The sequence below is a fragment of the Rhinolophus sinicus genome, chromosome 17 (genome assembly GCF_057876585.1).
Source record: "Rhinolophus sinicus isolate RSI-liver-muscle chromosome 17, RSI-T2T, whole genome shotgun sequence".
Lineage (NCBI taxonomy): Eukaryota > Metazoa > Chordata > Mammalia > Chiroptera > Rhinolophidae > Rhinolophus > Rhinolophus sinicus.
Window position 1 is genome coordinate 135,253,290 of NC_142517.1, and position 13,919 is coordinate 135,267,208.

At 33.4% G+C, this 13,919-nt stretch overlaps 1 protein-coding gene across 4 annotated transcripts in view; it reads right to left on the reverse strand.

The window, feature by feature from the left end:
* Positions 1–13,919, reverse strand: part of LRP1B (LDL receptor related protein 1B) — a 1,805,568-nt gene that overhangs the window by 501,285 nt on the left and 1,290,364 nt on the right. For all 4 annotated transcript variants that reach the window (XR_012497488.2, XM_074335779.2, XM_074335774.2 and 1 more), the window contains exon 35: positions 12,682–12,813. Coding sequence is in view for 3 of the 4 variants with exons in the window: in XM_074335779.2 (XP_074191880.2) it covers positions 12,682–12,813 (132 nt within the window). In the remaining variant the exon portion in view is untranslated. The remainder of the gene's footprint in view (positions 1–12,681; positions 12,814–13,919) is intronic.

Below are 13,919 nucleotides of genomic sequence, written 5' to 3' on the forward strand. Positions count from 1 at the left end.
TATTACATGAAAACTTTTCCAGACACTGACCAAAAACTGTAAAGGGTGGCTGGAGGGAGTTGCAGGCTTTTGTTGAATGACTTTTCTGGAATGACTGCAAAAAGTAAATTTGGAAAATTCATGACATTAAAAGCTAGGTACCAATGAATGAGGTGGCCAAGGTAACAAATAGTAAATGTCAAAGACATTGTTTCCGCTATTTTCGAGGATAATGACAATAAACCAGACATGCACTTCAAAATCACTGAAAACACATATTATAGATTTTGCCCTGGGCTAGATTTCTCAACCTTGGTATATTCGTATTTGGGAAACGGTATAATACCTTGGCGTAGGAAACCTGTCTTGTACATGGTTTGCAGCATCCTTCGCCTCTACTCAATTGTTACCAGTAGCACCCTTTCAGTCTGACAACCAAAAATGTTTCCACATATTGACACATGTAATCTTGGCTGCAAAGTCATCAAACACTATCAGAAATCTACTAAGTTAGGTATTTAGTACTAAGCTTACCAACTGCCGCCCTCCGCCCTGCCCCCAGTTTGGCTTTCTGAACCTCATACACTGAATGATGACTTATCTCTGAGCTTTGGCCTTATATAACATTTTATGTTGTTGTAGAACACTTTTTTCCATTCTTGGATAATCTGGAGTCTTTCCTCACTTTTGTCTTACTCTAGCATGGCGGTGTAAAGAAAATGTGGCTTTGCCAGCTGGGAGGGGTTTGGGGTGATGGGTGAAAAGGGGAAAGGGATTAAGATGTACAAACTGCTAGTTATAAAAACAGCCATGGGGATTTAAAGTACAGCATAAGGAATATAGTCAATAATATGGTAATAACTACGTATGGTGTCACATGGGTACTAGACTTATCGAAGTGATCACTTCGTAAGTTATATGTTTAATCACTATGTTGTACACCTGAAACTAATATAACATTGCATGTCAATTATAATTGAAAAAAATTTAAACACCAAAAAAAGGATCCTTAAGGAAAGAAGAAAACTAGAATTTGGGAAATATATATATACTGACTTTGCTGAATTTTATTTGTAAAGCCTTAAGCAGATTACTTAAGATTTATATTATTATTATTATTATTATTATTATTATTATTATTAGTCCTAGAGGATTTCTCCAGGTACCCAAGGCTTACTATTAGTTGGAGGCAAAAATGGGATCAAGATCATGGTCCTGGTGCTTCACAATAATTCATCCTCACTTGGTTTGCACTAGAATACAGAAGCTGTCCACAAAGGAGCATCACTGATAATAACCCAAATAAATCATCAAAATGAATCTCTTACATAACAATATATGGGGATAATATGGATAAAACATCTATAATATCTTCATAAATAGCCTCTAGTGTGACCACCAATGATCCCCACCAAGTGGTATTCAGACTCTCTAATCCCTTCCCTTTTGATATGGGCTGGACCTACTTACTAGCTTCTAATAAACAGAATGTACCAAAAGTGATGCTATATCACTTCTGAGATTGGGTTATAAAGGTCTGGCTTCCATTCTGGGTGCCCTTTCTCATTTTGTTATTCACTAGCTCTAAGAGATGCTAGCAGCCATGTTGTGAATTATCCTATGGAGATGCTCACATGACAAGAAACTGAGGTCAGTAGTCAGTCATACGTTATGACCCTCTGTCAAACAGCCCACAAGGAATGGAATCTGGTCAAGAGCCACATGAATGAACTTGGAAATGGAGCCTTCTTATGAGACCACATCTTTGGCAAATACCTTGACTGACGCCTCATGAAACTCCTAAGTTGAACCACAGAAGCTATAAGATAATAAGTGTTTGTTGCTCTAAATTGCTAAATCTCGGTAATTTGTTATATGTCAATAGATAACTAATGCAAACATAGTGGAATAAAATGTTTTCTGTCTTTTTCTCATTCTCCTCCTCCTTTTGATGATGGTGATGATGATCATCATCATCCTTGCTCACTCTCCTCTCAGATGAGACTGGACCTTTAATCTTCTGTGCCTAAATTTAGCATGGGCAATCCTATACCTGTATCATCATAACCCTCAACCCTGAGACTTGATATTGCCTGTCAATTTTCTTTCCCAGTTATAACTGCAATAGGATAACAATTCTCATTATGAAATTATCAGGGATCTGATGTTCATAACTCCACTACTGGTTGTTCAATTCATGGCTAATGTCAATCTCAAGGGCAACAACCCAAATGCAAAAGAATTACCATACGACCCAGCAATCCCTCTCCTGGGTATCTATCCAAAAAATCTGAAAACATTTATCCATAAAGATGTATGCACGCTGATGTTTATTGCAGCTTTATTTATGGTGGCCAAGACATGGAAAGAACCAGTGTCCTTCAATAGATGATTGCATACAGAAGATGTGGTATATATACCAAATGGACTATTATTCTTCCATAAGAAAAGATGAAATAGTGCCATTTGCGACAACATGGATGGATCATGAGATTATTATGCCACGCGAAATAAGTCAGACAGAAAAAGTTGAGAACTATATGATTTCACTGATACGTGGGATATAAAACTGAAAACAAAAGAACAAGACAAACAAATGAAAAAACAAAAACTCATAGACACAGACAAGAATTTAGTGGTACCAGAGGGTAAGAGGGGAGGGTGGTGGTAGATGAAGGTAAATGGGATCAAACATTTGGTGATGGAAGGAAAACTTGGGTGGCGAATACACAATGTGATATATAGATGATGTGTTACAGAATTGTGCACCTGAAACCTATGTAACGTTAATAACCATTGTAATTCCAATAAATTTTAATGGAAAAAACAAAACAAAAATAAAAACAAAAATGCAAATTCTGAATTCTGAAATTAATTTGGGCATCCCAAAGCAAGCAGATCTCCTCAGGATCCATATCTCATTCCAAAACCCATTTTCTTCATTGTTAAAATAAAAATGCTATCTTCCCCAACAGATTATTTTGATGAATTCAAGGACATAAATACATAGTTTTTCAAATCTTATCACTGTAATGTAGCAAGTCTTTAATAAATATTAAGATTTTTTGATAATGTTGTATTAATTTCTTCCTCTTCCATACTCCCTCTTCCTAATAAACCTGCAGGTAATTAGTCTTACGTCTAGGCTTTCTACTTCAGTGAACTCCTTGTTCTAGAAATACTAAGGAATTTATAGAAATAATTATTTATTTTTCTTTTAAAGTCCCCCAATGGATCCACTTACTGCTCACTGCTTCTGGAGAAAAATAAGGCCAAATGATGAAAGGGAATTTAAGATCCACTGCTTATGACCAGTTCAAAATTTCCCTTTTTCTCTATTAGCTAGAACATTGGCTACTTAATTAAAACTAATCATCAACAATCTCAGAAGCTGAACCATAGTTTTGTTGTTGTTGTTGTTCTTTTTTTTTAATTAAAGGGTGTCAAAAACAAACATGGACTAATAGATCCTTGGTTTTCACACAATGGAGAGAAAACACTTTTTCGATGTTAAAGTTACACTTAACAATACTAATAGTATCAATGTACCTGCGCTAAAGGAGACCTTTTCATTATCATTTAACCTGTCAGAATATTCAGGCTGAGTTTCTGGGAATAAACAGCTACCAATCTACTGTCTAAGAGTCAGAGTATAGAGTAATTTGAAAAACACCCGAAAGATTGACCTATCCATAAAAATACATTATTCACACATCTCTAATGGAACCTTAGTTGGATTTATGGTGTTGGGTTAAGCTACTGTGCTTTTGCTTAAACACACTTAGTAAAATAACTTGTCAATCTCTTAGCAGCTACTAATAATTTACTGTGAATTAGTGTAACTATACTTTTTGAGATTAGGGTTGTTGGTAACTCAGGTTTGATAAGGAAAAGAGTAGAGAAATCCATCAGAGCATCAGATGTGAAAGCAGCTCTACTAAAGAGAATCCTGAGCAGCCAAAAAGAAATAGAGCAGCATATAGTGACGCAGGAGATAGAAAAAGGAAGGTACCCAAACATAATGGATGTGTTTCATGTGAATTAGTCTAGAGCTGCTGCTGGAACATTTCACTTTCATGATGAGTGCTGTCTGAGAAAGAAGTTTCATGAGACTTGCTTAAGTGATTCTCTCAGTAACAGAGAACCTAATATATAACCCAAATAAATTGAGGAAAACTTTAATCTTATAGGGTCATCAATGTGTACCCACTTTTTTTTTTAAGTTTATTGGGGTTACAATTGATAGTAAAGTTACATAGGTTTCAGGTGTACAATTCTGTATTACATCATTTATGTCTCACATCGTGTGTTCACCACCCAGAGTCAGTTCTATTTCTATCACCATATATTTGATCCATTTTACACTCATCTGTCAACCTCCCCCTCTTGCCCGCAGTAACCACTAAACTATTGTCTGTGTCTATAAGAAATGTTGAAATAGTGCCATTTGCAACAGCATGAATGGATCTTGAGATTATTATGCTAAGCAAAATAAGTCAGACAGAAAAAGACGAGAACCATATGATTTGACTGATATGTGGTATATAAAATTGAAAACAACAAAAGAACAAGACAAACGAAGAAACAACAACTTCTGGGGCTTTTGGTTTCAATTTATCTATTGACGAATACAGATGCTTAAGAGAAGTTTGGTTTTTGTTTGTTTGTTTGTTTTATTTTGTTTTTATGCTTTGAGTTCAGGAATGATCCCAACAAAAATTTGAGATATGTCCAATAATTTGTTTAACCTTTAATACCTTATTCTATGTATGTTTATGATATAATGGACTCCCAGGTAGTGTTGGAAAGTTGCTGTTTTCTTGTAATATTTAGTACTTTACATCTTGAAAGATTTACTGGATGTGACTATCTTCAAATACATACATTGTTCACATGATTTGAAAATATAGTCTTGGAGCAAATTTGAAATGGCAGCACAAGTAGTATCGGTTCACTGTCACAAGAAAAAAAAAGGAAATGGAAGAGGCCTAAAAACTCATTTTGCAGCCCAGGAAATGGTTTTCATAAAATTGGAAGAAAAAAAGGGGGGGAGGGTCCCTAAGCAACAGTGTTATATTTCTTAAGCTTTTGCTGCTACTGATATAAAATTATTTCTGTAATTCTTCTGTGGCCTTGGTTGACAATAAAGTGATTACTAGAAAATTTTAGTAAATAGCTGTTTTCTAAATCTTCAGGTTTACGAACAAGAGAATTACTTGAGTGTTACCTGCTTCAATTATTAAATTATTTTTAAGGTTACATGATTAAGCACATAAATCAAAATAAAATGTGATCTTCTACCAGCACAAATTTGCAGAAGTGCAATGTGGTTTCATCAAGTGAGGCCAACAATGATCTAAATAAAATTTTGTTTCAGTGCATATAAATACAAGATGGTATAGTGTAAAGAATTAGAAATAGGATAGTCCATTACTACACAGCCCCTGGATCTCTCTGGGTTCCAGTTTCCTTATCTGTAACATGAAGGAATGCTACTAGAAGCTATTATATGTTCCTCTTTTCTAACATTCAAAGATAAATGTAAATGTTGTGGGACTACTACAAAGAGAGTCTTTCTTGTGAGTAGCTAACATTCAACTGCATCAATAGGGCAATGATAATTTGTTACACAGTCTCCTTCACTATTATATATATGTATACATATATAATAGTATATATACGTATGACATGTATATATAAATACATATCATACATACAATAGTATGATATATATGTATATATATCATACTCTCACACGCACACACACACACACCAAGGGTGCCAAAAAAATGTACACAAGTGGACACTTTGGTCATTGCTCAAGCAGTAGTTCGCCATAATCAGAAGTGTCTGGATGCTGATGGTAACCACTTTGAGGACCTCTTGTAATTGCAGAAGTCAAGCGTGACTTGTATTCATCTTTTGTTATCAGTATATATTGAGTATTACAATTTTAATACAGATTTTTCCTTTCTTAAAATATGTATGCATTGTTTTGGCAACCCAGTGTGTGTGTGTGTGTGTGTGTGTGTGTGTTCATGTGCATTATTTATATATATACACGTATATATACACACATATATACATATACATGTATATATGTGTATATATATATATACACATATATGTATATATGTATGTGTGTGTATATGTGTATATATATATGTGTTTATATATCTATCTCTATCTCTATCTCTATCTCTATCTCTATCTCTATCTCTATCTCTATCTCTATCTCTATCTCTATCTGCTGCAGTTTTAGATTCAGGACAAAATTGAGCAGAGAGCTCCCATATAACCTTTCCTCTCCTACACATATAATCTCCTGCACTATCCACAACTCACACCAGAGTGGTGCATTTGTTACAAGTTATGAACTTATATCGACACCTCCATAGCTTTAGATTAGGATCTATAGTTGACATTAGGGTTTACTCTTGGTGATACATATTCTATAGACTTTAACAGCTTTATGTTCTTTAACATGTTCCTTCAATGTTTGTATTGTCTTAATAACCAGATCACTACATGATGGTGTAAAATGGCATTATAATATTCTCCACAGTGAGTGCTGAGAAATGACATTTGAATATGATCCTTTGATGCAATCTAAAAAAAAAAGTCTCTACAGGTGATTCATTCCTCCATTACCTCAGAAACCATTCCTTGTTACCTTTACCCTGCAGAGCAACTTAGCTGTGATATTCTACAGCTAACAGATAGTAATCATTTGTTAACGTTGAGTTGGATAACTTAAATTTAAACAAAAGACGAAAAAGATGAAAAATAATATAAACTTGAAAATTTCAGGTACTTATTCTCTCAGTAGAAAGTTATCTGTTCAAGTAATTTTTATTATGTAATTATTATTTTTTTTAAAAAAAGTCATAAATACCCCAAGACTGGTGGGGAACTGAATAACATATTACTTACTGAAGATCACATTACTAAATGGAGCAGCGGGCTTTGCTTTGAAGTCTTTTCTCCTAACTAAAACATATCTTTTAAAGCATCAAATACAATAACCATTCCTCAGGACTATCACCCATCAGGAAAAGGTTTTTGAAGCTTAATATCTTTTCCAGTGCAATGGGACTTTTCCAGTGAAGTGTTATGACTGCTTTGAACATTTTCAATCTAGCCACAGGGTCTTCTTTTGTTGTATGGGAAGTATCCAGAATTGCTCCATCTGGTGTAAGAAATCCTTTTAGTACAGACAATTTTGATTCATTATGACCAAACCCCAGCAAAGTTCAGATATGTTAACCCTCGTGAAATGTACAAGTTTGAGCAATATGTTTATCCCTGTAAATTGTGGTAATGAGTTAATATTACGTAAATTATGACAGACATATTTAACAAGTGATCTTCCATGCCATTTCCTGATAGTGAGCAGAATTAGGGGCAACTGTGCCTCTCATTTCATCACCTTTATTTTTGATTGATCCTAATGTAGGGATTATGTCATCAATGAGATAATGAAGTGAATGTAATTAATTAAGGAAGAGGAACTAAAATGTCTGCAAAGAGAACTAATAGAGGAAGAACCTATAATCTGATAAAACACAAAAGCCTTGGTTAAAAGTAAAATGAGGTTTACATGTCAAAACTTGTTTTCTATACCTCTCTCAGGAGTAATCCAGTTATTCTCCTTGCTTCCTCCCCAAAGCAACTTTACTCTATAAAGTCACAGAGCTTGTATATTGTCTATGCGTTCGCATCATATCCGCGTAAATCAAGTTGCTGACACTTATTCTGATTCTAATATATTTTCATGAGGCACAATTAACAAAGGATCACACTATAAAATAGATGGAAGCACAAAAGATATGTGGAGAAGTTGTTGAGAGCTCTTGATACCACCACCACCATGATCATTGGTATTTAGCTGATTTATTGGATGAGCACTGTCTGCTAGCCTCCTAGGTTTACATTTAATCACTTCAAATAGCTGTTGATGTTATTTAATATTAAGTATATGCTCTACAGACTATTCATTATCATTATTAGGTTCACTTCACTAGCGAAAATTATTAACCTACTCTATTTCTGTCCCCAAGAAGTTAAGAAACAACTTCTGTCATACACAGATAACTGAGTAGAAAATATAGTGTCAGTCAAAAGAACAGAAAACAAAATATTTACTGATTATGAGTTTACTATAGCTCCCAAGGCATTTTTATAAATATATGTTGTCTATCCTAATTTATGCTATTTGTTATTTTCCATTATTAGATATTGTTACTATTTTCTGCACACCATATATATCAGACACTGTGCCAAAAATTTGTGTACATGGATCTAAATATTCCTAGACCCCTAAAAGAGAAGAAACTGAGCCTCAGAAAAACTAAGTGGACTCCCCCAGATCACAGAGCTAGTTAAGTGATTAAACTTGTATTAGAATCCAAGTTATCTGTTGCAAAACATGGCGTCTCCGCACTATACTATGTTTTACTGACCCTTCCGTCTCTAACCCTCTTTGATTTAAAAACAATTTTTGCAATTTTGTTTCTGATTAGCAATACAGATTTTAATAAATTCTTGGACATTTTAATTTTATATGACTTCCATATCACTACATCCTTTACATTTAAAACAAAAACTAGATTTTTCTAAAAAGTAATTGCTCTCTAGGAATGTAATTTAGTAATATGGCAGGCATAATATGAAGAATACAAATTTATAAATAGTAACTGGTAATTCTTCTGAAGAAAACTACTTTGACACCATTTATTGAGGAGGTTTTCCTTTCTCCATTGTATGTTTTTGGCTACTTGGTCGAAAATTAGTTTCCCATATATGTATGGGTTTAATTCTGGGCTATCAGTTCTGTTCCATTGGTCTGTCCATCTATTTTTCTGCCAATACCATACTAGTTTTATTATTTAGTGTTGGAGTATAATTTGAAGTCAGGGAATGTGACACCACTTGCTTTGTTCTTTTTTATCAGTATTGCTTTGGCTATTTAGGGTTTTTGTGGTTCTATACAAATTTGAGGACTTTTGGTCTATTTCTTTGAAAAATGCCATTGGGATTTTGATGAGGATTTCACTAAATCTGTATATTACTTTAGGTAATATGGTCATTTTAACTATGTTAATTCTTCCAATCCATGAACACAAAATACCATTCCATTTCTTTGTGTCTTATTCAATTCCTTTGGACAATGTTTTGTAGTTTTCAGTGTATAGGTCCTCCACTTCCTTTGTTAAGTTTATTCTTAGGTATTTTATCCCTTTTACGAATTGATAATGAGATTGTTTACTTCATTTCTTTTTCAGATATTTCATTGTTAGTATATAGGAACACAACAGAGTTTCGCACAATGATTTTATATCCTGCAGCTTTACTGTATTTGTTGTTTCTAATAGTATTTTGGGGGAGTCTTTAGAGTTTGCCTAGCATAGAATCATTTCGTCTGCAAATAGGGCCACTTTTACTTCTTTGTTCCCAATTTGAATGTCTTCTCTTTCTTTCTCTTGCCTGCTTGCTCTGACAGCACGAGAGCGCGCGCGCACACACACACACACACACACACACACACACACACACAACTCAAAGTGGGTTAAATAATTGAATATAAGACCAGAACCAATAAAATACATAGAAGAAAACTTAGGAACTAAACTTATAAACTTTGGTCTCAGAGGGGATTTTGTGAATTTCACCCCAGAGTCAAGGGAAATAAAAGTAAAAACAAATGAATGGGACTATATCAAAATAAAAACTTCTGCCAACAAAAGAAACCATCAACAAATCAAAAAGGCAACTAACCAAATGGGGGAACATATTTGGAAATGATACCTCCAATAAAGGGCTAATATCCAAAATATATAAAGAACTCATACAACTCAACAACGACAAAAAACAAATCTAATTTAAAAAGGGCAGAGGACCTGACCATTTTCTCCAAGAACATACAGATGGCCAACAGATATAGGAAAAGATGCAAAACCTTACCAGCTATTAGGGAAATGCAAATCAAACCCACAATGAGATACTATTTCACTCCTGTCATAATGGCTACTATCAGTAAGAAAAGAAGTAACAAGTGTTGGAGAGGTTGTGGAGAGAAAGGACACCTCATACAATGTAAATTGGTGCAGCTTCTATAAAAAACAATATGGAGGTTCCTCAAAAAATTAATAATAGAATTACCATATGACCCAGTAATCCATCTTCTAGGTATCTACCCAAAAAGTCTGAAAACATTTATCTGTAAAGATATATGTACTCCAATGTCCATTACAACATTATTCATGATGGCCAAGACATGGAATGAACCTAAGTGTCCTTCGATGGATAATTGGATAAAGAAATTGTACATATATACAGTGGAATATTATACAGCCATAAAAATGATAAAATATTACCATCTGAGACAACATGGATGGATCTTTATAGCATCATGTTAAATGAAATAAGTCAGATGGAAAAGGATAAGAACCATGTAATTTTACTCATATATGGGATATAAAACAGAAAGTAACAAAATAACAAAAGAAAGAAACTCATAGACACAGACAACAGTAAGGTGGTTACCAGAAGGGAGGGGAGATGGAGGAGGATAAAGATGGTAAAGGGGGTCAAATATATGGTGACGGAAGGAGACCAGACTCTGGGTAGTGAGCACACAATGCAATATATAGATGATATATTATAGAATTATAAAACTGAAACTTCTATAATGTTATTAACCAATTACCCCAACAATGTAGAAACAAACTTTGTACATTTTTTTAAAGGGGCTTAAGAAAGCCCCTTTAAAAAAAATGTAGAAGGTTTGTTTCTATGTGATTCCAAACATTTGGTACAAAATAATTTATTTAAGAAAAGTCACCTTTGGACACTTTGTGAAGATCCCTAGTAATTCATTAATTTGTATCCAAGAATTTCATTAACACATGATTATTTCAAAGCTACTTTGAAATAAGTTTATTATGATATTAATAATTATGGAGAATTGAAAACCGGAGAAGTCTATTTTTTTGTAAATTAAAAAAAATCCTCTATTGCAGCACATTATATGAAACGTAACCTTTCAGAGCCAATATAAAATCTCAAAAAGTGGATTCAACACAAACAAATGATCAGTTTACCTTTAATAAACAAGAGCTTTACTAATGGTCTAATCAAGACATGGAGACCAAATGTTTATTTTAATATTTGGACCTTGTGGAAATTTACCAAATACTTTCAAAAATTATTACGGAGTCATTCAAAAATCAAATATGTGATACCAGCTAAAACAAGGGATTGTGTGTACTTAGTAAAAATATATACATATATACACAAATCTTTTCAAGAAGTTCAAATTTTCTTAGTTTTGTACTTACCAAATACTATATAATAAAATGATAAAGAATAAGATGCATATATATAAGAGCCAGGGCAGATTATGCATAGTAGGTTAATGAGCCTTCCATGAAATAAAATTTGATTGAACAGCTTTGCTTAATCAAAAACATCATACTGTGATTTTGGCAAAATTAACATATTCCTCAATAAAATACATTTGTCTGTATTTCTTTTGGGGAAAGCCCCTTTACAAACAGTAGAAAGTTTGTTTTTATGTGTTTCCAAACATTTGGTACAAAATAATTTACTTAAGAAAAGTCATCTTTGGACCCTTTGTTAAGATCCCTAGCAATTCATTAATTTGTATCCAAGAATTTAATTAACACATGATGAAATAAAATATATTGGATATGGGGAGAAATATAAGCTTACTACTAGAAGCCCACAAGCAGATGCTTAGGATTTTTTTATAAATCTAAGATTATATTTTTTTATAAATCTAAGATTATAAATCATAGAACTATTTGGTTTTAACAGTAGATAAAATCAAGTCCTTATAAATACACACAGACACACAAAATACCGGTAACATGCATGTAGTTCTTCAACACTAAAAACCTTAACTCAGGATGATTATGATTTATTTGGATGAGAGGTGGAGAAATGTGTTTTATAAGTTTAAACCCTCATTTGTAAAATAATAAATCCAAATATTGTGAGAGAGGCACACTGAATACTTACATGATGTCTGAATTTAGCAATTAGCACAAAAAACTTGTTTACTTCAATAAATTTTGAAAGTGTCTACCATCAATACCCAATTATACATTTTTATTAGGCATAGAAAAATGTTGGTGTTCTGCTTTCTTTTACTTGTTTGCTAAAACAAGCAGGTAAGGTAAAATCTGACTCCAAAACGACACATACTGTATTAAAAAGTAATTTTAAATGGCTTAGCATTTATAATTGTTTCCATTATTTGGATTTTGTTTGCAACTACATATGCTAAAATATAAGATAAGCATATGCTGATCATGTTTTTATGTAATACATCAAAATAGCTTACATATCTTTATATTTCATTGGATAAAGTAAAAGTATTATCTGGGGGAAAAAAGAGAGAGTGAGAAATAAAAATGAAACAGCCGGAAACTACTCATGGTATTTTACTGCACTTGCAATTCAAGTGCTAAACTTTAGGAAAATTTTACAGGATTTTTTTTTTTTTTCAGGCAAAAGTTATTTACAACAATTTGCGTTAGGCTTAAAAATGCATCTCTAATTTGCTTTCTTTTTCCTTATCTTAATTATCAGAGTACAGATGGAAAGGTTACATTTCCATCATGCTTAATAAATTAAGTGAAAACATTATACATAAATTATAAATAAAAAGCTATTTACCTGCATGGAAATCTATTCCTACAGCAAATGAAGTTCCTGATATAGGCATCAAAGCATCCATTTTGTCACTTGGTTCCAGAGGGATTCCCCTGATTCCTTCATGAACAGAGTACATAAGAAATGACTCTATACCTAAATCGAAAACAAACAAAAAACAAAAAGTTCAATATATACTCACGGGATGTAAAGTACAGCATAGAGAATATCATCAGTGGTATTGTTCATAGCTATGTACAGTGTAAGATGGGTAGTAGACTTGGGGTTATCACGTTGTGAGGGGTACAAATGTCTAATCGTGTTATTTTGTACACCTGAAACTAATATAAAGAACCCGCAAAACTCTTGAAACAATAAAATAGTCCAAAACGAATACTTAATATTAGAATCATTCATTAACATTATTTTTAACAATCTAAATTTCTTTCATAAAAATAGTTCTTAGCCCTCCCACCCCCCACTGTTTTTTGTGGCACACTACATTTCTGATAAATTAAAGGGTAGGTAGATTAAGTATTCTCAAACTTGAACATGCATCAGAATCTCCTGGAGGATTTGTCAAACAGAGATTACTGGGCCCCATCCTAGAGGTCTGATAATTTGAATTTCTAATAAACAGTGATAATGCTACCGGTCTGGGAACCTTATTCAAGTAAACACTGATGTAGGTAACACTTGGAAGCATAACCAGTTCCACAACCAAATCCACCCCCTTCTCTAAAGCCCAGGCATCTGCTTATGTATGAAAATCTATTTCGATTTTAGATAACTAACTATATCACTACTACTTTTCGAATACAGGTAGATTTCTTAAATCCTTTTGAATACTATAAACACATTAAGGCTTATTTTTTGCTAAGATCTTGCTTTTCTAGCCTCAAAAGTATGTACTAAAGTTTGATAGCTGATGTTTATGGATTTTCTACCAGGTTAGAAAGTGTATATATATATATATATATATATATATATATATATATATATATAGAGAGAGAGAGAGAGAGAGAGAGAGAGAGAGAGAGAGAGAGAGAGAGAGAAAGATGTTCTTGTGAAAACCAGCACATCCTTGGTTTAGCTTTGTCTTCATCGTTTCCTAACCAGGCAAGCTAGTTACCTTCTCTGTGCGTCAGTTTCCTCATCTCTGAAATAAGGATACTAAGAGACCTTCTTCCGGCAGCTGTCTGCTCTAGACTCTACCCGGGTCAACTCCTCTGCCAGTGTTTCTCTTCTTAAATAAACTTTCT